The sequence below is a fragment of the Lissotriton helveticus genome, chromosome 6, assembly GCF_964261635.1.
Source record: "Lissotriton helveticus chromosome 6, aLisHel1.1, whole genome shotgun sequence".
Classification (NCBI taxonomy): Eukaryota; Metazoa; Chordata; class Amphibia; order Caudata; family Salamandridae; genus Lissotriton; species Lissotriton helveticus.
The window spans coordinates 1,467,108,017-1,467,133,741 of record NC_136067.1 but is presented as its reverse complement, the minus strand read 5'-3'; the positions used below and the strand labels follow the sequence as shown (position 1 = coordinate 1,467,133,741).

Sequence of the window (25,725 nt, the reverse complement as noted above, 5' to 3'; positions counted from 1 at the left end):
ATGGTGACCACTCGTTCCCCAAGACCCTCCACGTCTCTCCTGAGTTCCCGAACCTCTCCGGCCACTTCCTGCTTCAGGGACTTGAAGTCATTCCTGAGGGAGTTGAACAAGGTCTCCAGAAAGGACCTGGTGATGGGCACGTGGTCCCCAGATGGCTCCGGCGGTGTTCTTGCGGCCTCAGGGGAGGGTGGTTCTTTGCCAGTCTTGTGTTGGGTTTTTGCCAGCATCTCTGGGAAAGTCTGAGTCACTTTTTTCCCCCTGAGGCTCGCCATGTCGTGTCCAGCCGCTGGAGCGGTCCCACCTGTTGGCCTTCAGGGGGTTGGGAATAAATGTAGAGGCTTGGAAATTACAAGGGTGACTGCAATCTGTGCTACAGGGAGAATGGCTCCGCCACTGCTGTCTCGGGGATCCTCGACGGGGAGCGAGGGGGCCGGCCGCCGCGTCAGGGATGGCCCGCACCTTGCCTCTCATGGTTGGGTCATTGCTAGCCTTTCGGGGAGTGTCCGAGTCCCTTTCTTACTGAGGCTCGTTATGTCGCTTTAGTCTTCTATCCAGTCCCTCTCGGTGGCGAACAGGGAGTTTGGGGAGAACCGAGAAAGTTTGTGGTGCAAGAGCGCATCCACGGTCCGCGTCGCTGCGTGTGTTAGCGCGGCCGAGAGGCCGAGGCCCCGAAACTACGGCTCCGGGGGCACCAAGGGGCAGCAAGTCAGTGGGTGGCCTCTTCAGGGATCCCCGGTGTCTCGCCTCCTGCCTCCGATGATCACCAGCCAGCGGGCGGGAGCGGCCAGACAGGCTCGTGCACCGGGGTAGGCCTCACCAACCAAGTATCAACACTTGTCCTCAGACGCCCCCCGGGTGTCTAAATGTGCGTAGGGCAAGCAGTGGACGGGGCCTCAGTGTCCGACGGCGCAACAGGAGAGCGCGTGGCCCCACCACCACCTCGCCGGTGCAGCGCGGCCCCCGGGCCCAGCCGGTCCCCACACCGGGAGCTCGATTATGCCCCCGAGCCTCCTCTTAAGTAACCCTCCGTCGCTTTCCTCACCTCTGTCCGCCGGTTTGTTGCAGCCCGTCGTTCTCGAGTGTGCCCAGGCCACCCGCAGTCTCGGCTCCGGCCCCCCGGCTACGCCTGCTGCTCCTTCGGGCCGGCTCCGCCGCACTTCGCCGGGCGGTCGTGGCGGCCGGCTCCTACTACAGCCTCCTCAAGAGCCGCCCTGTGCCTAGCGCTGCTGTCCTTCCTGTCTCGACAGTCGCCCAGGCCCGAAGCCGGGGTCTCCAGTTTCGCGACTCCTGGCCGGCCCGCCTCAGGACGTCAGGGGTATCGCGATGTGCAGGATGTGCTCCGGGCGCCGCTTCCCCCCCCACTGGGGACAATCAGGCAAGGCTGTGGTGCGGGCTTCGGCTGTGCTACCTGGATAGGCCCGGGACCGGGGCCTCGATTTTCGCGACTCCCGGCCGGCCCCTCCTCACATCGCCGGCCTAATCGCAATGGTGGCGACCAGTGCTCTGCGTCGGCCCTGGACCCAGGGCCGCGGACAGTAGGGCTTCTTTGCAGGCTCCACAGGCAGCAGACCGGCCCCGTCGATGATTGGAGGCCGGTGCAAAGCAGGTCACCGCTCCGGGACGGCCGCCATTTCGGAAGTCGCGGCTGAGCAGCCTCTTGTCTTCAGAGCAGTTCCGGGGGCCGCACAGACCTAGCGACAACACCCCGGGGGCAACAGTCGATCTCAGTCACTGGGCAGCCGAGGTACGTGGTGCTCGGGGGGGGGGTCAGGCTGCACTGTAAGGGGCTCCAGGAGAGATCGGGGGAGGGAGCCACTGAGACCTGCGTCCGATCAGGTCGCCATCTTGGCCACGCCCCGTGCATGTCAATTTTAAACGCAGTCTGTCTGAAGCACAAAAATAAACAGTGCCTGACTCCAGATGAAATCTGCTCCATCGTATTGTTGGGAGCAACAATCTTCCTAAGGGGCATTTGGGGCCAACATCAAAAAAGAAATGAAAACACATCAAGAACACTTTACCTGTTATGTTTAAGAAGAAAGCCCAGGGGTATGCCCCCTCCCCGTTACGGAAACTACTACAACAAAGAACACATCACTGGCATCCAACACAGAGTCTTCTACCTGATTAGCTCCATCACATGATATCCCCTTAGGGCCAGCCATAGTTTATAAAATTTGTATTCAATCTTCGCAGGCTCTTGCCATCACTGTAGATGACACTGATGACCCTGGAGTGGCCCCTGAGCCTAATAGCTTGGGGGAAACAGCAGGGCTGGTAGAAATAGTGTCCAACGATTACCAAAAACTCCCTAAGAGTTTGAGAGAGGAGGCAGGGGAAATTAAGGCTATACGCTCAAAGATTCTGATTATAATGAATCATTTAACGCAAGCTGATACAGAACTGAAAAAGGAAGGGGGATGCCCATGTTCATATGGAAGGGGAGCACAGGGGATTATTCCCAATAGAATTAATGCGCCCAATGATGATGGGAGGCATAACTCTTTAAATATAGGACAAAACCACAGGTAACTACAGATCACCATAAACATCACAGGCAACACGAACATGGCATTTCCTGAGCAGTTCAATTCTCATCTGAAGCCTTGGTATCGTCCAAACTTACACAATCTACAGGAATCTAGAGGCGGCTGTCCGGGGGGAACGTAGCTCTGCCTTATTCAGGCTTTAGTCCATGGCCATTCAACGGAAAAAGGGGATTCCCTGATAAGCCACTGCCTGCTGTATCTGAACATGTGCCCCAGACAATGAGGAAGTGCGTCACTATTCCAACTCGACACGACCTGGTAAGATGTATCTGACAAATGTTCCAAAGCTCTCCCCTTCATCTAGTCATGAAAGCGAGGACTACCTGACCAACAAAGCTATTCACTGGATCCATCATTGGAGAAGATATCATTTCTGCAAGGAGATAAACCAGTCAAGTAACTGGCGTCGATCTTTTTCAATTGATACTTGGTGGCTCTGGATATGTGGCCTCCATGAGGCCACATATTTAATTTAAATACTCCTGACCAGACATCTCATAGGCAAAACCATGCCCAGGTCCCACACCACCAAATCTCCCTCAACTTGATGTACAGATCCCAACATCAAGACTAACTCTAAATCGCCCGAATAATATCATTTTCATTGGGGGCAATGTAGATTGACTAAAGAAACTCATTCACACCTTATAGTATCCAAACCTGAGGAACATTTATCATCTTCAAGCTCTACTTTGATACCTTTCAAACTAATTTATGGGCAACAACCACCAGGAAATGCCCCTAGGTGCCATTTAACACTAGTCTCCTGGAATGTGTCAGGCGTGAAATCCAAGCTAGCATTACCCATTTGGAATGACTTAATCAAAGGCTTTGATATCTGCCTATTCTAGGAGACTTGGATCCGGTAATTGGAACAGGTTACGCCAACCAGTAGATCCTGGCCAAAACAAAGCACTGTGGCAGACCCTATGGAGGCCTGCTCATATGGCTTAGAATATCTTTATATTGTATACGTCAGAAGGATGAGAGGTGGCAACAGGTATGAAACCCTAGATATTCTGGTAAGCCATCTGGAAAATGTATCAAATCTATCAAATGCTAATGGGGTTGTGCTTGCTGTGGACTTTAATACGACCTTGGAGCCTTTAGATAATAATGACATGGATCTTTCTTAGGGGGAGGATACGACATAGGGTGTTCCCCAACTCTACCTACCACTGTAAAAACATTGACGCAAGCGGCTCTCCAGTTGAAGTCCTTTTCACTGGAACTTCGATTTAGGGCCGCCACTGAGAGGTCAAAACCAGACAGCAAAGGGGCCAACACTTACAACAAGCCCAATCAAGAGTCACATCAATAATATACTTGTCGACTTAAGGCTCTGGCACAAAATAGTTGACATGGTAGTAACACTAAGATTAGAGTGTGAGCGTAATCCCAGTGGTTCATTTGTCCAGAACTCCAGCAACCAATAATCGGCGCAATCTCAAATGGCATCAGGTTGTAGCCAGTGGCTACATAGTGTCTAATATCATTCCGGACCTTGCAAAGGACTTGCAAATAGAACTCGATTCTACTCTAGCCACAAATGCCAACATCGAGGAGGCAAGAAGCATATATGCATGTTTTTTCAAATTAATCTCGACCATGTTTTTTTAGTTTCCCTGCCCCAGATCTCTAGACAAGCTAGTGAGAGTAATCAAGCTTGTGGTTGGTTTAACAAAGCCTGTAGACAAGCGAAAAGGCAGTTGGGATGGGGTGAAATGCTCACTTCATGTGCAGGGAAAGATTATTGCAAATGTTGGACATTTGTGTTTTGGGGAGGTCATGGAACATCCCAACAATTGGCTAACCATGTCCCCCGGACTGCTTGGTTCTATCATTTTCAGAGCCATTGGACCGTGCTAATAGTATTGACAAACAAGTTACTTACCTTTGGTAACGATATATCTGTAAGAAACATAGGTTAGTTATAGATTTCTTACCTTAGAATCACCCCCAGGCGTCAGACTGGTTCCGGAGAATTTTTGTCAGCAGTACCCCTGCGCGTCGAAAGGTGGCATCGGTTGACTCTGCGTTCGTCGTTGGCGTTGTGGTCGCCAGGATGACGTCGCCGCAGCTAATTAGACGTCGCCCTCGCTTGCTGACGTCAGTTCTGTACACCACTTTCCACGCCAGAAGTGTAGAGCCATGCAAGACACTGACCACTGGTGCACAAAACAAGGGCCCTGAAAGGAAGACCTTTACCCTAGAAGTCAGTTCGCAGAACGGGGAGGATGGGTGGGGTGGTAAGGAATCTATAACTACCCTATGTTTTTTACAGATATATTATTACCTAAGGTAATTAACTTGTTCATCTGAAAGAAACAGTTAGTTATAGATTCCTTACCTTAGAATAGATACCCCGGCAATACCAACCCTGGAGGTGGATCTGCAAACTAAGTTCACACCAGAAAGTCCTGGAGAACACAACGGCCAAAGAAGCCGTCTCTCCAGACTAGGCTGTCCAGACAGTAGTGTTTGGTGAACTTGTGCAGCGATGCCCACGTAGCTGCCTGATAGATGTCATTAAGGGGGACTCCTCGTCTCAAAGCAGTGGTACCTGCCGTCGCCCTGGTGGAGTGGGCACACAGTCCCACTGGAAGGTCCTTCTTTGCCAAAGAATAGCAGGCTTTGATGCACAGAACGACCCACCTAGAGATGGTCCGTTTGTGCACCGCCCGACCTTTCTTAGCGCCCATGTAAGAGCTGGTCGTCCACCCGGAATAGTTTGCTGTGATTCAAGTAAAAGGAAAGCGCACGTTATGGATCCAGAAGGTGGAGTCTCTCTTCCTCCTTTGAAGGATGCGGAAAAAAGGTGGGCAAAGCGATGGTTTGGTCAATGTGGAAAGAAGCAACCACCCTGGGAAGAAGGGAAGGTCTAGTTCTGAGGATGACCTTGTCTGGATGAACATCCAGAAAGGAAGGCTTGGAAGAAAGAGCTTGTAGCTCACTCACCATGCACGCAGAGGTGATGGCCACCAGAAAGGCAGTTTTCAAAGTTAGAAGCCTGAGAGAACAGTCATGTAGCAACTCAAAGAGAGCGCAACCTAGGATATGTAAGAACCAAGTTCAAGTCCCACTGAGGCATTCTGAAGGGAACATGAGGAAAAAGGTGAGTAATGCCCTTAAGGAAACGATATACAACAGAGGACTTGAAAAGAGAAGGCTGATCAGGAAGCCTAAGGAAGGCAAAAATGGTTGAGAGGTAGCCTTTAAGATTGAGCAGAGCCCTGCTGGGCCAAACAAAGAAGGAACAAGAGTACTTCAGAAAGAAGGGCAGAAAGAGGATCCATAGCCTTTGCTGTGCACCATGCCACAATTTGTTCTATCTGCAGGTGTATAACGTCTTAGTGGAGGGAAGCCTGGCTGCCAAGATAACAAGATAACATCACAGACTTCGGGAGGCGGTCAAAAGCGGTCAACTGTCGCCGCTCAATCTCCACGCTAGGAGGTGGATGCAGGACAGGTTCGGGTGGAAGACTGTCCCCTGCTGCTGTGACAGAAGATCCTCACGAAGAGGCAGTCAGAGCGGAGGATTGATGGCCATGTGCAATAGCTCAGGATACCAGACTCTTCGTGCCCAATCCGGAGCCACAAGGATGACGGGCCCGGTCGCGCATGACCTTCAGCACTCTGGACAGAAGTGGTATAGGAGTAAAGGCGTAAAGAAGACCTCCACTCCACTTGCGAAGAAAAGCGTTACCTAGTGAGTGCCGCCTTGGAAAATCCAACGTGGAGAATTGCTGACATTACGCGTTATCTTTGGTGGCTAATAGATCTATTCAAACAATGAAGGAGCTAAGAGGGAAAACAGAAAGGGTCGCCCTCCACTCAAAATCAACAATACAAAATATGACCCAATCCAATGGCGAACTTCTGAATCAGTGACTGCAAGGGGGTGCCAGGAAACTCTAACTCCCCACTAGTCTCTTATCCACTTTCTAAGGAGACCACTGCACTGTCCTCCGCCTAATTTAAGAACCTGTTCTCCCAAGCAACACACAAGAACACCAAAACAAGGTGCACCAAAATGTACTTAGTCACGCACTCGTCCACTCCCAACATTGGACACCGCTCATCATAGAGCCAAAAAATGTGCGAGAAGCAAGTGACCCCTCACGGAAACACCACCATCGGGGTAACTGGTATACAATTTCCAGACAGGCCCCTGTCCCATCATCGGTGATCACTTGCTTCTCAAAGAAAAATAAGGAGAAAGGAAAGTAGTGTCCAAAACAAACAACATATAAAGTGACAAATAGTGAATTGCAGAAATTTCTGCTAGTGACAAACCCACATACAAATAATACTAACTGAGTGCATAAAAACACACACACCAGTCCCTTACCCAATTTTATTCATAGGGCGGTGAATGTGTGCTGTATTAAAAAGGCTGGTAGCTAATCATGCCTACCATAACCTGCTGCCAGTGCCGACATGTTTCACTGCTATGTAGCGTTAAAGCAGTTTCCTCAGGGCTGCACTCAAATGCTGCCACTTCGCTTTATTTGGACACTCGTTCTATTGTGTGCTGCCAAGAGAGAACAGGTGGACAAACAGAGTTAAAAACCTGTAGATCGCACGGGGGCAAAGAATGCGCCGATGGCACACTACATGTGCTATTACCAGAGAACAGCCACGCCACTCGTACCGGCCGCTCCTGTTTCATCAAGGTCACCACACACTTCAAACGTAAGTATGTCCCTTGGTACTTTCTTAAAAATCGGTTGTCTGTTAAGAGCGTGGGAAATACAGAGGGTATTAACAAGGGCGTAGTTATACTGACTTTCCATCTGCCACACTGCAGCTGCATTTATTTAAAAACCAAATTGACCCAGCCGGAGCCAAACTCGGCAAGCTACTAGCCTGCCGACCTCCCGTGCAGCCCCTAGTAACCATCGTGTCACTGTCAAGGGGGACACACCCCTATGCCGTACGGTGTCCCATGGGCGCTGTGCATGGTACATGCCCCAATTGCATGCTGTTCTTGCTGCCATCAGAGCGATACCAATATTCACACACTCATGCTTAACGCCCAAGGCAAACCCAACCAGTACGAAATTCTTAGTCGCGCTGTAGCGCATACCACACTCTCTCTCTCAAAACCAAAAAGTACTTCCCTTCCGAGTGGAAAGCTCGCGTCTCCTCACCCTGACGTGCCAGGAAGGCACCTTTCCTCGGCCGTGCCGGCGGACGGCCCGTCTCGAATACAAAAAGGGGAGAAAACATAAGTGGATACCGGCGGAACTCCGCCCATCACGTAAAACCACGTGATACTGGAAACAAATGCGGCGGCCATTTTAGGCTAGTCAATCTTTGCGGACCTGCATATACAACTAAGCCTACTTGGACCAGCTTCGCCCCCTAGTGGGGAGTTAGAGTTTCCTGGCACCCCCTTGTAGTCACTGATTCAGAAGTTCGCCATTGGATTGGCTAATAGATCTAACCAAGGCTCTCCCCACTGCTGAAAGAGACCTTGCGCCACCTCCGAGTTAAGAGGCCGTTCGTGATCCATCATGCACCTGGGGCTGAGTTTGTCCGCCCTGGTGTTCAGCAAACCTGCCAGATGTTGAACCACCCGGGAAATGCCCTGATGTTCTAGCCATGTCCAGAGACGGAGAGCATCTTGACACAGGGTCCACGAGCCCACCCTGCCCTGTTTGTTGTAGTACCACATGGCAGCGGTGCTGTCCGTGAACACCTGCACCAATCTTCCCCGGACAGAGGAAAGGAATGCCTTTAGTGCAAGACAGATCGCCCGAGGCTCCAGAAGGTTGATGAGGAGCTCAGACTCCGCCGGAGACAAGAGGCCTCTGATCTCCACCTCTCCCATGTGGCCGCCCCCATCCCAGCACTGCTGCATCTGTCACTACTGTGAACTCCGGTTGGAAAAGGGAGAGGGATCCCAATCAGGGTTCATTAGCCACCACTGCATTTGTCGTTTAGTGCTCTCCGAGATCTTGACGTAATCGGACAGATTCCCATGATGCTGTGCCCACTGGAACTTCAGGTCCACCTGCAGAGCCTGCATATGCCACCTGGCACGATCCACCAGCAGGATGCAGGAGGCCATGAGGCCGGCAGCCTCGGGGTCATTCTGACCAAAACCCGGGATAGAGGATGAAAGATCGGAATCATAGCCCGAATATCCCAGACTCGCTGTTCAAGAGGATAGACCTGAAACTGCATTGTGTCCAGAACCGCTCCGATGGAAAGGAGCTTCTGAGAGGGAGTCAGGTGTGACTTTGGCACGTTGACAGAGAACCCCAGCAAATGCAGGAGGTCGGACGTAGCCTGGAGGTGGAAGATGACAGCCTGGGGCAAGCCCGCCTTCAACAGCCAGTCGTCGAGATAGGGGAAGGCTGGAACCCCTGATCTGCGCAGATGAGCTGCGACCACCACCATCACTTTCATGAACACCCAAGGGGCGCTCGTAAGGCCAAAGGGAAGCACATGTACTGAAAGTGCTCATGGCCTACTGTGAACCGCAGGTAACGCCGGTGGGCCGGCAGGACAGGGATGTGGAAATAAGCATCCTGCAAGTCCAACACTACCATTCAGTCTCCAGGGTCTAGGGCAGACACGATCTGAGCTAGCGCCAACATTTTGAACTTCTCTTTCCAGAGGAAGCGATTAACGTTCCTGAGATCCAAGATAGGATACAGGCCTTTGTCCTTCTTTGGCACTAGAAAGAAGTGGTAATAGCAATCGCAACCTACTTCTGGGACAGGAATTCACTGGATGGTTCCCTTGGCCTAGAATGCCGAAACTTCCTGTTGGAGACGGGCCAGATGATTCTTCGACATGAAATAGTACTGAGGTGGCATGGCGGAAGGGGTGGTATTAATGGGGAGGGAGTAGCCCCTTCGGACTATTTGCAAAACCCCCCTGTCCGACGTGATGCTGCACCAGTGGGGGAGGTGATGGTGAATCCTGCCGCCCACTGGTGTTTGGTGGCCCTGAAAGGTCGGATTAGGAAGGTTTGTAGGCTGCTGCAGAGGGAGCGGTGATGGACTGGCCCGCCCGCTGGCTCCCAGAACCACGGCAGTGGTTCTCCCCCCCCCGCGCTGAGGCTGAACAGCTTCCGCCAGCCTGTGGCTCTAGGCCGGACATGGCGGGGCAGCCCTTCCGTAGCCACGAAAGGGGCAAATGACAGACTGCGCAGGGCAGGTGGTGGAGAGGCCCAAGCACCTGGCCGTAGCCCGAGAGTCCTTAAAGCGCTTCAGCGCATTCTCTGCCTTGTTGCTGAATAGGCGACGGCAATCAAAGGGCATGTCCATAAGAGTGGATTGGACATCCCCTGAAAAACCAGTCGACCTCAACCAGGCCTAGGGTCGAACGGCTACCGATGTGGAAATGGTCCTGCTTAGTGAGTCGGCGGTATCCAGACCACAGTGAATGGTAAACTTTTCTGTGTCTCTCCCTTCAGCAACTACCTGGAAGAGTATGGCCCAGGCCTCCTCCGGGCACTGAGGCAGCACTTGCACAACTGTATCCCACATGGAGTGGGTGTAACGGCCCAACAGACATGTGGTGTTTACAGACTGCAGTCCCAAGCTGGAGGAAGAAAACATCTTCTTCCCAAGATGGTCCAGCTTTTTGGATTCCCTATCTGGTGGAGCATTAGGGAATGAGCCTTTGGAGGTGGAGGCTTGGACCACCAAGCTCTTAGGGGTGGGGTGTTGGGAGAGGAAAGTGGGGTCGCCCGGGGCTGGGCGGTGGCGTCGGGCTATCAGCCTATCCACAGGAGCCCCTGTGTTGGGCCTGGACCAGGTACCCAAAAGAAGGTCTGTCAGGGCTTCATTAAATGGTAGCAGGGAGCCCTGAAGAGCTCGCTGCCGGTTGAAGCACCTCTGTCAGGAGGTTAGTCCTGACCGCCACCGTAGTCATCTAGCATATAGGAGCCTTATCTAGATCTTATCACTGATCCGACTGATAGAAAGCTTTGTGTTCAATTCAGGTTCAGAATCCTACCACCTACAATATTACAGCAAAATGGTTGTCTCCCACTATGTCAATCTCAACCAGCCCAGTTTTCAAGACCTCGAGGTAATCTATTTCCCATTTCTTGCTTGCCTTCTTGTTAGATGCTCGGCAGATCCCACAGCCCAGCATACTTAAGTGGGGGAATGCAAGCCCGTCTGCGCCCGTTCGCGCCCCGGAGGCGGCAATGCTGCCAGTTTGGAAGTTCGCAAAGGGCGAATAACCTATGGTAGAGAACAACTCCTGAAGCTGGGTAAGCTAGAATGTAAAGTCACCTCTGCCACGGCTCCCTTGAGAACTGATGGAAAGACCCTTATGGGTGGGCTGATTGATAGCCGGTCACTTGTTAAACACTCCACAGAGGTCTCAGACCTGGTTGAGGACATGGGGCTTGATGTACTGTTTCTAACAGAAACCTGGACGAATGCAGAGTCTACTGTTGAAGTGGGATTTGCCTGCCCTAGTGGCTATAAAATTCTTCATAAGCCTAGAGCCACGGGCAGAGGAGGAGGAGTGGGGGTTATTTTTAAAGAGGAGCTGGACTTCAGACTCCTACAGACTGATGAAGTAGAGGGGATAGAAATGATGGGGTTCTCACTACACTCTTCAAATGGAAATCTACTTACTGGATTGTTATGCTACCGGCCGCCGGGGGGTACGACACATTATCAGAATTTCTTTGATATTATTACTAATCTTACGTTGGCACACTCTAGAATGATTATTTTAGGAGATTTCAATCTCTGGGAAGACGGAAAGGCTAATAGCCAATTAAGAGATCTGAGGCATACTTGTTTGAACCTGGATCTTACCCAGATGGTGGAAAGCTCGACACATCAAGGGGGGGCATGTTCTTGATCTGCTATTCTCTAACCAGGCCACAACTAGGGTTTTAAACGTAGTGCCCCAGAACTGGTCGGACCACTATCTAGTCCATTTTAGTATTAGGATGGTGTATCCGAGGGACAATGAGGGTCAGCAAAGGTCCTACCGGATAGGCAGGGAATGGGCGAAACTGGACAAGACTAGAACTATTGCATTTGACCCAGATGCCACATGTTTTGTCCCCACGATGACTGTAGAAGAGAACTACATAGTCTATAACAACTATATAACTGACACTTTAGATCAGACAATCCCTATGAAGAGGCTAAAAAATAGGAGGAAGGCCACGGCTCCCTGGTTTGATGAGGAGCTGAAACGGCTCCGTATGCTCGGCAAGAAGGCGGAGAGGAAATGGAGAAAGGGATACTGGGAGGAAGATAAAAAAGATCTAAGGTTGAAACAACTATTTTATAAAGAGAGCGTCCTAAAGGCTAAGGCAGATTTCTATGCCAACTCAATCGTACAAGCATCAAATGGGACAAAAGTGCTTTTTAAAATCATTAAGACACTGTCCGCCCCTACATGCATGGATAATAAAGTGGCAGCATCTCAAAAATTATGCAACGAGATTGCGCTACATTTCCAGGATAAGATCGCAAAGATCGTGGATACTCTCCATGTTAACAATAAGGTTCAACAACCTAATCCTGGACAAAGGGGAGCTGAGGATCAGAAACAGTTGATATTCCTGGACAACTTCCAACTTTTAACAAAAGCTGCATTTGACAGCTTGGTGGATAGCGTCTCTTCAGGTTCCCCGCTTGATCCCTTTCCCTCCAAAATATGGAAGTCATCGTGCCGAAACACTCTTCCTTGGCTGAGGCAAATTTGCAACCAGTCCTTGGAAGAAGGAGTGGTCCCGGAAGGCTGGAAATTGGCGGTGGTGACTCCACTGATCAAAAAGCCTTAACTGGACCCATTAGTACCGGCACATTTTAGGCCCATCTCTCTCCTACCCTACCCGGTGAAAATCTTAGAAAAAACGGTCAGTAGGGAACTGTCGTGCCTTCTGGAGGAGAACTCCCTGCTTGACAAAGGCCAATTTGGTTTCCGCCCAGGTCATGGGACGGAGACGGCTCTGGTCACAATGCTGGATAACCTGCGCATGCGTGCCGACAACGGGAATGCTACTGTTCTAGTGCTTCTCGATATGTCGGCCGCATTCGACACGGTGAACCACATTATCCTATTGGAAAGACTCAAGAAGATAGGAGTGAAAGGCCGGGCACTGCAATGGTTACAATATTACCTAGCAGGACGACATCAGGTGGTAACACTAGCACCGTTCTCTTCTAGTAAGTCACCAGTCATCCATAGGGTGCCGCAGGGCTCTGCGATTAGTCCCATTTAATTTAATGTCTATCTGCAGCCCTTGCTCCCCATCATAAAGTCCTCCGGAGTCTGCCTAGTCAATTATGCCGATGACACACAATTGGCTTTTTCTCTAGAAGGTGACCATGCTTTATCCATGGACTTGTTCCAGCAATGCATGCGGCGGACAACTGACTGGCTTAGAAGGAACTCTTTACAATTCAACGGTGGAAAGACCGGGGTGGTATACTGCTCCTCTGGTACGATGGCCAGACAATTTCCATCTGAATTTAGGCTCACCCCAGAGGAGGAACCACTAATCCCGGTCAGCAAGGTACGTAATCTGGGGGTGCTGATTGATGAGGACCTCCAGATGGAATCACAGGCAAGCAAGACCGCTAGTGTTTGTTTTGCCTTAATACGTATATTGCGTAAAATACGCCCTTTAATACCTTAAGAGTCACGATCACTGGTGGTAAGCTGCACAGTGGGAAGCAGGCTGGATTATTGTAACTCCCTGTATTTGGGGGCCCCACTTTACATTCTCCAGGGGCTGTAAAGAATCCAGTCGGCAGCAGCCAAATTGACCCTTGGCAGGCAACGTGGCTCCTCTACAACTTTGGCTTTGAGGGAGCTACATTGGCTGCCTATAATGGAAAGGGTTCATTTTAAATCCCTGTGCCTGGTCTTCAAAGCAGTGCACGAGTTAGGTCCTGTTCCTATGCAGGAAAGGTTTTCTTGGTATCATCCCACAAGGCAGCTCCGCTCCTCTAGTGCCGGTCTACTGACGGTACCTAGATTTAAACGGTCTAGGTTAGGAGGTAGGGCATTTAGCGTGGCTGATGCTCGTTTGTGGAATAAACTCCCCCAGAGCCTCAGACAGCTCAGTTCTTTACTAGAGTTTTGCAGGCACCTAAAAACCTGGCTCTTCCTCAAGGTTTAGCCCTAGTCCCCTCTTTCGGTTCTTTCTGCTGTGACCTGTTTTCACCATGGTCTTTTTTTAGTCTGAAGCGCCAGGATACCCGTGGGGTGACAGTACGCGCTATATAGGTCTTAAATCAATCAATCAATCAATTCACGGCATATGAAAGACTAAGGCGGCTTTAGTTCAGACTAGTCTGCTCTCGGAGGGGCACAGCGAGACATGTTGAAGCACTCAGGATCCTGAGGACTGAACCCACCCTACTCTTTGTCTGTGGGGTAGCAACATTTTTGGGCAAGGCTTGATCACTGAGACGTAAATTTATAGCGTCATTTTCCCAACATCTATCACACATGCAAACACTTTAGGATCTAGTGTAGGACTATTCCCTGCCGTCATATTTACAAATCCATCTAGATGGGGGATAATTATTTCAAACGCTCATAGCAGACCCTTTAGAAGCTTTTGTAGGGTTGGGATTTTGTTGGTCCACATTGTGCCTCTCTTTCCTGTTCCCTGGTAGATCCCAGAAACTCAGAGCACTGGTATGATGGTTTAGGTATTATTGACTACTGTGAATCCTGCACTATGCTAAGAGTTTTGCTGGGATTAATGCTCAAATTGTTGGTTATGAGTAATGTATCATTTTATATAATGCACTTCATACTCTGCATTTGGCACTATATTTAAGTGTATTAACTATATTGTATTAGAAATGTCCTACTTTACTAGATGTGCTGAGACTGTTTGCGAACTGTTGCTCATATATCCACAATCATGCATTTTTTATCTTGCACTGTACATTTTGTGCCTCTTTATTTGTCACTTGGTAGATTCCAGAAACTTGAAGCACAAGTATGATGGTATAGGTACTATTGAATTCTCTGAATACTGCACCATGTTGCTGATGTATGAGTCGTGCTGGGGATTATTACCCAAATTGTTGGCTACTTGTGGATCCAGTGCGTTATATCATTCACTTTATACTTTGCATTTTGCACTTTAATTAATTGTATGAAGCTTCCTGGATTAAAAAGGCCTTATCTCACTGTTTGTGCTGAGACTGTTGACCAATTGTTGCCTACTGAGGTCTAAGTCTCACAATTACGCATTTTTCACCTTGCACTGTAACACTTTGTTTACATGTGCAAACCATTACGCAATTGAGAGGCTGTCTCACTAAATTAGGATACTGTAACGAAGGTTGCTCTTTTATTTCGACTTAGAAGAATGCTATTTTTGTAAATCTAATCGTTTTAATGGTATGTATCTGCAATTTCATTTTGTTATGTTTTAACTATCATGTGACGTTTAGATGGCTTAAATTCCCAATAGAAAGCTTTGTGCTAAACTAAGACTAGTAAACCTGGGAATGCGTCAAAATGCTACGCCTTCCTAGGTGAGGAGTAACAAAGAGAAATATGTTTATTTCTCCTTGTTTTTCCTCTTTCCATGTGTGCTGCATTCTGCAGAACCCCAGCTACAAAAATGGAACCCATTTTGCAGAGAGTATGTTTTTTTTAAAGAAAATTCACATCACTGTTTAACCTAGCCCAAAGGAGCATTAGAAACGTTTTACATTTTTATAATGTATTCAGAGGACCTCAAAATAACACTGGGGCTACATGGCTGGGAAGCTATGGTATAAATTAGGAACATGTACATAACGGACTCTAAAATAAACATTTGCATAGTCTGATGTTTAACTAAATGGTGTATAGCAGATCATCAAACCAAAAAATGCAGAAGACAATTGCTATGACAAATGAAACGCCATATAATGTGGTTAGAGTTTTTTCACAAAGTCACGCTCACATCTTCATAACGAACACAGACAGAAACAAAGAATACTACAAACAGCCTTATAAGGTTGACTAATAGAAGCTTTACTGCCTACCCTGACCTCAAGAAAATTGTGTTTTGCACTGACAAGTCCGCTTAGTCGGATTTTACTGGTTTGAAGCTGCAAATCTTCCTTTTTCCCCTTCAGCCTTTGTTCTCCTTTTCCAGACCCCATCTTCTCCATCTCTCATCTTTTCTAGTCCCCCTCTTCTCTTATCTTATCTTTTCCAGTCCCCCACATTCTGTCTAGCTTCTAGGTTTTACTCCTGTTTTGCCCCCCCCCCCCCCATCTGTTTCTCTTCCTCTTCCACTATCCCTTGTCCTCTTCCTCTGTTCCTACTTCCTGTCCTGTTGATGGAAACCATGAATGAGGTACCTGTGCAACCCATTTTTCTTTATAATCACAATCTCCTTCTTTTTGTGTTTCTATTTTCAATTGATAACATTTTAGTAATTGTTGCAGCTTTTTTCTTTTACTTGTGGACCCGAGATTAGAGTTTTCTATTTGGTCACAGAGTTATAATTTGCCAGTTCACAATTTAAAATGACATATTTGATATTTCATCACCTTGCCCATGAATCAAATTGATTTCATCGGTTAAGTATTCTTTTATGTCGTTTTTTTTTCAAAGATCCAATGTGCCTGGCAATTCATGCAAATGTTATTTCCGTTTGTGCACAGATATGACAGATGAAGTTCTGGAGAAGGACGACCTCAATAAAGATGGATTCCTGTCTTACATAGAATACATGCATTCTCAAAAGAGAATAGCAAGTCCCACCACCATCCTGGATAAAACCGCCAAGGACAAGAAAGGCCCAAAAAATTAAGATGCCTAATGTGGCTTTAACGCATTCCTCAATGATAATTAAATATACCTGCTGTTTATCGAAATCCCACAGGTTATAAATGTTTTACGTCTATACAATGATAGTGTTCCTTGTTAATTGTTTTTGACTTTTTTTAATACACTTAGAAACAAACTTATTTAGTGTGGTCTTGCACGTGTTTAATTTAAAAGTTTATTTGAAATTTCACAAAGTTTTAACATAACGTGTGATAGCGCTTTTCCCCCTAAATGTAAATGTAAAGGTCTTCTAACAGACCGGGATTTGTGTTAATCCCCTAAGGATTTTATTGCTCGTTGACTGGATCTGTTCAACAACTTAGAGGTCAGACCAGCATAGTGTTGGCTCCTAAAAGAATGAGGCCATCACCCCGAAGAAGGATTTTCTTTTATAATGTGTTACAGAATGGAAGCCATACATTTATACAATTGTTGAAGAGTCACACGGTTTTAACCAATCACATTACAGAGATATGGTATCTGAACTCACATTCTCAACAGCTTCACAGATTCATATAATACAGTTCCTATCCCAGGTGCCCTTTAGACACCAACATTGTTAATACACGTATGATTACTTAAAAAACAATGACAAGATCTCATGAAGAATAATACCACAGTCCCAATAGGTGAGGCCTAAGTAAAATTCATTCTCCGTGTAACATTGTGCAACAGAACTAAACGGAAATAAATATAATTCTGTGACATTATGGCTCAAAATACTGTTTACATGTTTACCAAGTTGCATGTGCATAAATCGCTTTTGCACAGGGTCAGACAATGACAAAATAAATACTTGATGAAAAGATAGCTAACAAGAAGCACCGGCCATTTTGAAATCGAGCCCCACATTGAGGAATATTAGAATGCATTCAGTTTCTTCGGCATAATGTCTTGTTTTGAAATACGTTCATCATTTTGTGTTAATAGTATTGGACATTAAATTGTAAACCTTCTTTCATGCAAATTTGTGTCTCTGGGATTCTTGGCGCGGCATAACATGTTTCTCAAAGTTACTCATTCCATTGACCTCAAGGGATGAATGAATGGACTCGCTGTGCCTGATTGACAAGAGGTCAAACACAGACTCCTGTAATGGATGCATTCATCCTTTGTGCCATCCTTCTCAGCGTCCCACCCAGAAATGCAAATTATATGTGCCTTACTGGGTGAATGCTGCAGGCCCTGCGAGGGTATAGTCCCTTAATATCTTTTCGTGGAACTTCCACCCAGGGGTGGAACACTGGGAGCTGGGCAGACATTCCAAATATATTTGTTGCCACTAGCTATTGCTATAGGTCTAGCTCCCTGACCCCTAGATATGCCTTGTAACATGGGGCTCTGAACCCCCATCCCTGTCGCTTTTGTACTTTTTTCACATATTGCCCTATTTCGCCACCTCAGCAAAGACAGGAGTGGATCTAAAGCAAAGAGCTCCCCCAGTGCCACATTTGAATGAAACGTTGCTCTCACTGCCTGCTAGTGGATGCTGACTTGAAACCGTGCCTTGCTGGCGGAGAAAGCAAGCCAGATTAACCACATACACTGAGAAAAAATACACTTCTGTGCTCAATCTGGTTTGTTTCTGTGCTAAAGTAAGCAAGGGATCGAACCAGCATTTCATAGAAGTGCAGCAAAATCAGCTTTTATTGAGCTATAGAAAGCAGGAGTGGCGAAGCGGACTGAAGAAAAAAAAACTCTAGGCCAGACTTATTATGTAGTTGTGTTGCGCATTCACCCTGTAGCGTGGTGCAAAAGGTACACAACTACTAAATGTGATTTATGAAGCCCAGCCCTGAGTAGCTTGGCAAATCTGGAGTAACGCAGCGCAAACCGCTGCGTTACTCTGCCACAGGCAGGCATTCCATGGGTGGTGAGTGGGTGTTCCTGTGCAATACCCCTGGAATTTGACGGATTCACAGATTTGCCATTACTGGTAGACCTGGGATGTGCCAAAATTCTATGCCTGCCTTCCCAGGGGAGGCGTAAAGAGGAGAAATATGTTAATATCTCCTCGTGTGTTCTTTTTATATGTGTGGTGCCTTCTGCAGCACACACATAAAGAAGAAAATGACTCAGTGGATTGTTTTAGTGCAGGAAGGTGTCCCTACAATGCAATGCACCCTTGCCCCATGGTGCAAGAGTGCCTGTGTTGTTGCTAGGCAGCACATTGTGCGCCAGCCCTGGGAAAAGGCAGGAATGCGCAGTATTATGTCAAATATTACACATTCCTGCCATTTCCCTGTCACGCAGGGCAGTATGGTGGCTTGCTGCATTGCGTCACATAATGACAAATATGCTCCTCTGTGTTCAAGATCCACACTTCTCGTCATTGCTTTTGATAAGATGGCAATTCTTCACTTTAATCATGAAATACTGGTAACATTATCTCCCCTGCCTGCAGGGCAACAACAGCTGTTTTATTTGTTAAACTTTGAGGCAGTGAGTAATAATAGGTAATATTTTTTGCATGCTCAGGCAATATAGCTTAAATAGACATGGCACAATCACAGGTGAGAATTATTGATTCAAACAAGCCCTTCATTCAAGGACCTAAAATCAATCAAGACACTGCACATCTTCTTTTTATTTCTAACTGCCCAAGCCAGCTATCATTGGGGCAGAATCCTAAGCTACTGTTTGGACGTAGACCAGGTGTGAAACCAACGTTATTAAAATGGAAGAGTTAGCAGGTCAAGCAACAGTGCATTCTGACCGTTGTTATTCCACCACATAGGATATTTTTCTCCAATGTAAGTAATCTATGTCCCCTAAGCAGTACTTGCCCTCTCTTCTAACTCTGGCGGCTTAAATACTCCCTAACATACAAAAGAGAAGTTATAACAGTCTAAGCCTGCAGGAGTTTTGTGATTCCATTGATAATCCTGGACCTAGGAAGCCCTCTGCCCGCAAATTTAACGAGAGCAGTGAAAAACTGCTTGGACTCAATGGTTGAGCGGAGTGTGCCCCTCAACATAGAAAAGCAGGCTGCTGTATGAAGATCTAAACTATGCAGCCCTTTAGTCTTACTTCCCATGTGGGACCGTATTCTGGTCTAAGAAGAACAAGGCTGCCTGGCCTTACGCACTTACCATCATAGGACATGCTAGAGTACCTCTCCCCAAGTCCGGAAGACCACTTACACCTGCACAAAGTAACTATTTGACAATGTAATGGATATAAATAAGAAATAATGTCCTCTGACGTAAAGCACTGAAATAAAGATCTCCAAAAAAACTGGTTCTAAAAGTTAGACCTGCAACCATTACATTTACACTTAAAAAATAAGGATTCAAAAGCCAATTTCGACCAGAAAGCCATTCTACAAATTGGTTTCTATGCGAAGGCAAATGCTATTCATTCAGAAAATGTCCACTAAACAGTTGAGATGAAATGGTTTGTCAGTAATGGTATTCCATGAAATCGTTTCCCTATGAAATCACATACAACCATCCCTAACAATAGTTTGATTGTAATCTGGTGGCTCGCCCGTAGCAGCAAAGCAATTCCCAGATATGATGAATGCAGTGTTAAGTGAACCCGCACAAACAAACAGGAAATACAGTTAAAAAACAACAAATTTAAAGGTTTGAAATAAGTTGACGTAAAAACGACAAAAGTGCATTATCCCAAATCAGACTTTCGAAAAAACGGCAGGTTACCCACAGTTCTTTATTAACTATTCTATTCAAACTACATCTACTAGCATAGAACACCTTTATGCAGCAGAATATTAAGCAGCCATACAATTTAAAAAAAAATATTTGGCAATAGTTTATCGAGATAAACTAACCTACAACGTAAGCCTATGGAACTTTCATAAATGCCACAATAAGATAATTTCAATGGACATTTTATGTAACGCGTTACCAGCAGAAATAGGTTCTTGCTTAAAGAATTTCTGAATTCATTCATGGGACTACTAGTAGGAGTGGTGGAGCTAAATAGAAATAACATGTAAAAAGGTTTTGGACAAACAAGAATAAGCAGGCAGGGATGAAGACAATGTATAGCAATGGCAATCCAAATCCAGAATTTATTTGATTTTCAGAGGCAGAGTACATGATTTTCTAAACAGGAAATAGATAATCCAAGAGGGTTAAAAACGTGTACTTAATATTTTCCATTTCAACCTGTGCTCGTGTTCTATTCCTGAGTCAGGCCCATGTAGCCAAGCAGCTTATTTCTTACATTGCCCTATTTTTCATCTTGAACGATGCCGCACAAGCACACAGACTCTGAAATTGCTGAAACATTGCCATTGAATGATTGCCAACACCCTTCTTGCATACGATGTTCCTGGGAACCTCCTCTACCGACCTCTAAAGAGTAAGCAAGAAGACTCAAATAAATACGATTTATATGATTTGTATGCCAATATTGATGGGCAGAATAAAATCATGGGAAAAGTAAATTGTGGGTGGGGATTCAATCAATATGATTTGAATTGAAATTACATCATCTTAGTATGGTGTGATGACCTCTCCTCGTCTTTCCAACCAATCACTGAAGGGGACACATAGATTTGCAAAATTTAGGGGTGATACATCGCCCTTGAAATGGTATAACTAAGGTAGGCTCAGATAGAGAAATTGTCCGAATAGCTGACCTGTCACTGACCCAACGCACTCAATAGGCGATTGAGAGCAGAGGTGCTGGCGGAGCACTCTGTCAGAAGAATCGATTACCCAATCTGGGTATTAATTGGCTTTTCCTTGAGAGAGGGATGTGACGCGGGCATTGCACTTAGCTGAGGTCACCTGTCCTGATCTGCACCTGTCTTTTCCCGTGGGCACCTGATTAGTCAGGAGCCTGGTCCTGGTCCGGATTTTGCCCCAGGCCGTGGCCAGGATTGGTCATTGCACCACTCTAGGTAAATATAATCAATGTGAGATGTCCTTGTGCGATTTCACTTTTCCACCATTCCCAGGTACCTATGTCTAAAGGTGTTGCTGTGATTTCTTACAAACTTTATGTCCTGCTGGTTATATTTTTGCTTGTAAAATTTATGGTCACGAGATTGGTATAAGTCCTACATCGGACCTCTGGGCAAACTGATGTGAATAAATGAATACATTGGTTAGGCAGGACTACTAGTTCAATGTGTGAATGTTGTATGGGCCCCAGGTGAGTATGGTAAAACTTAGCTAGTTGGTCCCTGCGCGCTCTATCAGTATAATGGACTATGGCAATGCATTATATGCTGGCTTCTCTGGATATCTCCTCAACAAACTCCAGGTAATCCAGAATGCAGTGGCCTGGTTGCTACTCAACCTCCTTAAGAGGGCTAATGTCAAGCTGCATCTCCACTGGTTGCGTGTAAAAGAAAGAGTGAAGTTCAAGACTCTAATGTTGGTATATAACACCTTATACGGCAAAGGAACTGCCTATTTGAGATCCAGATTCAGCTTCTACACTGCATCTCTGCAACTCTCGTCCTCGAATAAGCTGTTAGTTTGTACACCTAGGATCCTCAGACAGAGCTGGCGGCAGATCAGGGACCCTTCTGGGTGCAGTGGCCTGGAATCAGCTCCGATTGACTTACGAGCCGTAAGTGAGCGTGGTCTATTTAGAAAGAAACTGAAAACATTGCTTTTTAATTAAACTGTGCTTGCTTCTGCCTAACTGTTCTGTAGGTGATGCGCCGGGACACTCCTTGGAGTGGCTGTGCGCACTACAAGTGCCGTTAATTATAATTATAATGATTCCTTCATAACTATAATTGTAAAATAATGAACAAATGGACCAAGAAAACATGACATTACTCTTGGTTTATTTTAACAAACCAAAGCGGGCGTAGGATAACATTGAATGTTACAGATGTAAAGAGTAATGTTAAAAAAAACGCTCTAATAATATAGAAATCTTGAAAAGGTCGGATTTTAACTTTTCATTATTCATTTGTTCAACAAAAACACTCTCCTTCAGGCGACAACCATTTCACTAAATACAATAATATGCATTTTCTCAGTTTGACTGTCACTAGATGTCCCTAGTTCTGACACTCCTATCACACCATTAGACGGTCCAAATATGCTGATAAAATGACAGATCAAAAGGAAAATACTAACACAACAGGATAATTGAAATATACATGTGCAAAAAGGATTTTAACAACTGATATTTTTGAAGCTGGAGAGGGAGACACTGAAAATATTCCAAGTTATTCATTCATTTAATACAGCCATCCTGGAATCACTCAGCACAATTACCTGTATTAACATCTGTTTAGTGAAAATCTAATAGTGCATTAATAAGCTACTGTGGTGTAATAAAGAAATCGGTTCTTAAATTTATTGAGCAGTACACCCTAAAATGGACTTAATAAAAAACGAAATTATTAAATTCCTATCACATCAAACGATAAAAAGATGTGTGTTGCAAAGGGATACAGGAATAATTAAAATACAAAACATTCATGCTTCTAATTTCTTTTTATGAATCTGTGAGGGATGGTTCCCCGATCCCTACTCTGCCCCCTTCCTGAATTAATGCTGGTCAATTGGCTGCATATCAACTATGGCTGTACATTTAATTTATGCAACGCTTAAACTGAATGCTATAGGTCAAAGGTTTCCCTATTATCAAGTTGAGAAAAACACCTTTGTCGGAAAATGTGAACAAATCAACAACAAACAGCTTAAAAGTGCATCAAAGGCTGATCACATAAGCTCAGTTCACAGGCAGACCTAGTCGAAAAGGTTCTCGTGGTTGACAATAGGATTTTCACACAAAACACAATACATTTCAGTTGACGCATTTAAAGAAAATACATAGGCAACACTGAATTTTTAAACGTTTACAGGTTGACTCTTGCATTATTAACCGAAATAAACCATGTTCGTATATAGCTAAATCTAAAACTTGAGACTCCAGCATATTGCTAGATTTAATAAAGAGGACAGCCAGACTGGGCAGAAAATCAGTCAAGAGAAACGATTCCATAAGCAACAATTCCATAGCATGCATCGTAATACCTTTATTGTAGAGTATCCCTCTTGGCAAGAACACGTGACTGAGACCCATCTTCAGAAAACTACGCTAGACTTCAAGTAACCCATCTGGGGTAACTCTGTCTTTTCCGTCTGATGTACTGAAATGAATATTTTACACAGAATTCCAGAAAATTCAAAATAACAAATACAATTGATATCTTTTACCATCAGAATACACCCATTAGCTGAGATGAAAAAAAATGTCTTTCCAGAATTGAGAATATTGCAAAATATTTGTACCAGTGCCATTTTGCTAAGACTGGCTCTATTTCGCAACCTTTGGCAAGTGGATCATTCTAGCAGGCTTATTTAGGACCAGATGTCTTAAACCCATCTTGTGTCAAAAATCTGGGGGACTATGCTCAATCACTGTACCAATATTAGAAGAAAACAAAGTTGACAATGTCATTAAGGTGCTACTTACTGCAATGTCAGGGAAGTTGAGCCAGAGAGAAAACCTTTGTTTGTGGCATTCTGATTTCAGATATTACTGTAAATTCTCGTCTACAGTATTAGCAAGAACCCACTGAAAGATGCTACAGCATGCAATGATCCATCTGCTCCGTAGCATAGAGATGGCAGCATTTTAAACCATTGCTGGATGCACTCCAGGAAGTTCTGGTAAAAGACCAGTGTTCATTAAAAGACCACACAGCAAACTGGAAAAACCCTTTTTTCTGTCCCTAGTTTTAAGAGTACATCATTCATAGTTTGTTTGTTGATGGTATGTAATTCTCTTTTGTGGAAAAGCAGCTCCTTCGACATCAGTGGAATTCATAAACTGCCAGCTTTCAGAAAGGCACTTTTAAAACATACATATTTGTGAGAGTCTTCCATTGTGTGTACAAGATCCGATCCTTTCTTTCCTCGTTAGTGATTGTATTCCCTGAGGCTTGGTAGATGAGACTTTCTCCGGATGTACAAGTATACAAATTACTTGATTATGCCCAAAAGGCAATCATTTAGTTGAAATCAGGACACACGCAGAGGCTTCTTTGTGGTGAGGAGGCCCTTCTCAAACAGCACAGTGGATAATGCAATCTGTAAAAGAGTGTGTAGAAGAAAGCAGCAAAACTCTTTCAGTAATAAAACATTATAAAAAAAAGTAATCTGCACTGCACAACGTAAGCTGTTTCAAGCAATTTGAGAATTAAGTGTTCCTAGTCTGCATGGAACAAGAACCGAACACCGTTAAACGTACTTTAGCAAACAGAAGACAAATGTGTCCTTAACAACAAATGCCAACACCATTTTGCAAGATCAGCGATGTACAAGGTTCTAAGTGCTAAATTTACACTGCTTGGTCAACACCTAGTTAAGTAGGCCACAGTAGAAACATCCCATACAGATTAGCAGTTTCTGAGAGGCAAACCAAACTACTAAAATCTCATTTGGCCAGAAGTATCAAGCATTCTTTGTTTTACGATACAACCACACTCCTTTCAAAACCTCCAGCAGCAATTTCTGTAGGGTGATTTGGATTTCAAATTATATAACTCATTCTTTCCATTTAGAGGTAGTCTACAAAACAGTAGCGGACAGATCAGTGAAGACTGCTCGATAAGAATAGCATTGGTACTGGTTAGAATTTCAAATCACAAAGTATTATTGAGAATTTACTTCTGCATCCATCACCCTTAGTACACTCCAAATTCATGGGCACCTGGTGCTAAATCATTTATAGAAGAATTGATAAGGAGACCATTTTAAGACAATTTAATTTTACTCAACAAATGATGTAATTCTGTTCAGTATGAGATGAACTACAAATTCAGATATTTCATTTTTGTGCCTGGCTGTGGAGTCAATGTGGTCAAGCTACTGTCTGTGCATTTTGGCTTAACGCATCTACGTCAGAATCGTCCACATATCGCAATGATACTGCAGTACCGTGGAGCGTTCAGCTCCCTGGAAAAGCTGGCCTCTGGGCTGGTGCATAGAGGCGCTCACTTGTGCTTGTTTCTGGTCCAGGGAGGACCTGGCTTGGCAGTTCGGGCTTGACTGTTCCCATGATGCACAGGTTAAAGACTGATTTGCATATGGCTGGGACTAAACTGGGATGGCATGGTGAGCAAAAGAACAATGAATTTAACCAAGATTATTTGACTCGGGGGGGGGTGGGGGGAATGTTTGATTTGTTTTGCATTCCGTCCATCATATGTGTGTCTTTTGCTTTCTCGCCCTAAGTGTGCCAGGTATGCCCCGACATGGGTCTGGGGCTCATGGTATCACTGGATTCAAGCTAGCCTGGCTGATGAGGGGTGATGCCCCGAAACCAGTCCCAGGATGCTGGTTTCCGGTTCAGGGAGAACCTGGCCTGGCAGTTCGGGCTGGACTGTTCCCATGAGCCACAGAGTCCAGACTTATTTGCATATGGCTGGGTCTAA

The 25,725-nt window shown here is 45.8% G+C and overlaps 2 protein-coding genes across 2 annotated transcripts in view; one reads left to right on the top strand and one right to left on the bottom strand.

The window, feature by feature from the left end:
• The window catches only part of LOC144761795 (multiple coagulation factor deficiency protein 2 homolog), a 61,653-nt gene extending 44,343 nt beyond the window's left edge, over positions 1-17,310 (top strand). Inside the window, exon 4 of the mRNA XM_078647043.1 lies at positions 16,178-17,310. Coding sequence (XP_078503169.1) covers positions 16,178-16,326 — 149 coding nt within the window. The 3' untranslated portion in view covers positions 16,327-17,310. The remainder of the gene's footprint in view (positions 1-16,177) is intronic.
• A 4,787-nt stretch (positions 17,311-22,097) lies between these two features.
• RIOX1 (ribosomal oxygenase 1) overlaps positions 22,098-25,725 on the bottom strand; it is a 268,462-nt gene continuing 264,834 nt past the window's right edge. Inside the window, exon 15 of the mRNA XM_078649274.1 lies at positions 22,098-24,379. Within this exon, the coding sequence (XP_078505400.1) occupies positions 24,311-24,379 (69 nt within the window). The 3' untranslated portion in view covers positions 22,098-24,310. The remainder of the gene's footprint in view (positions 24,380-25,725) is intronic.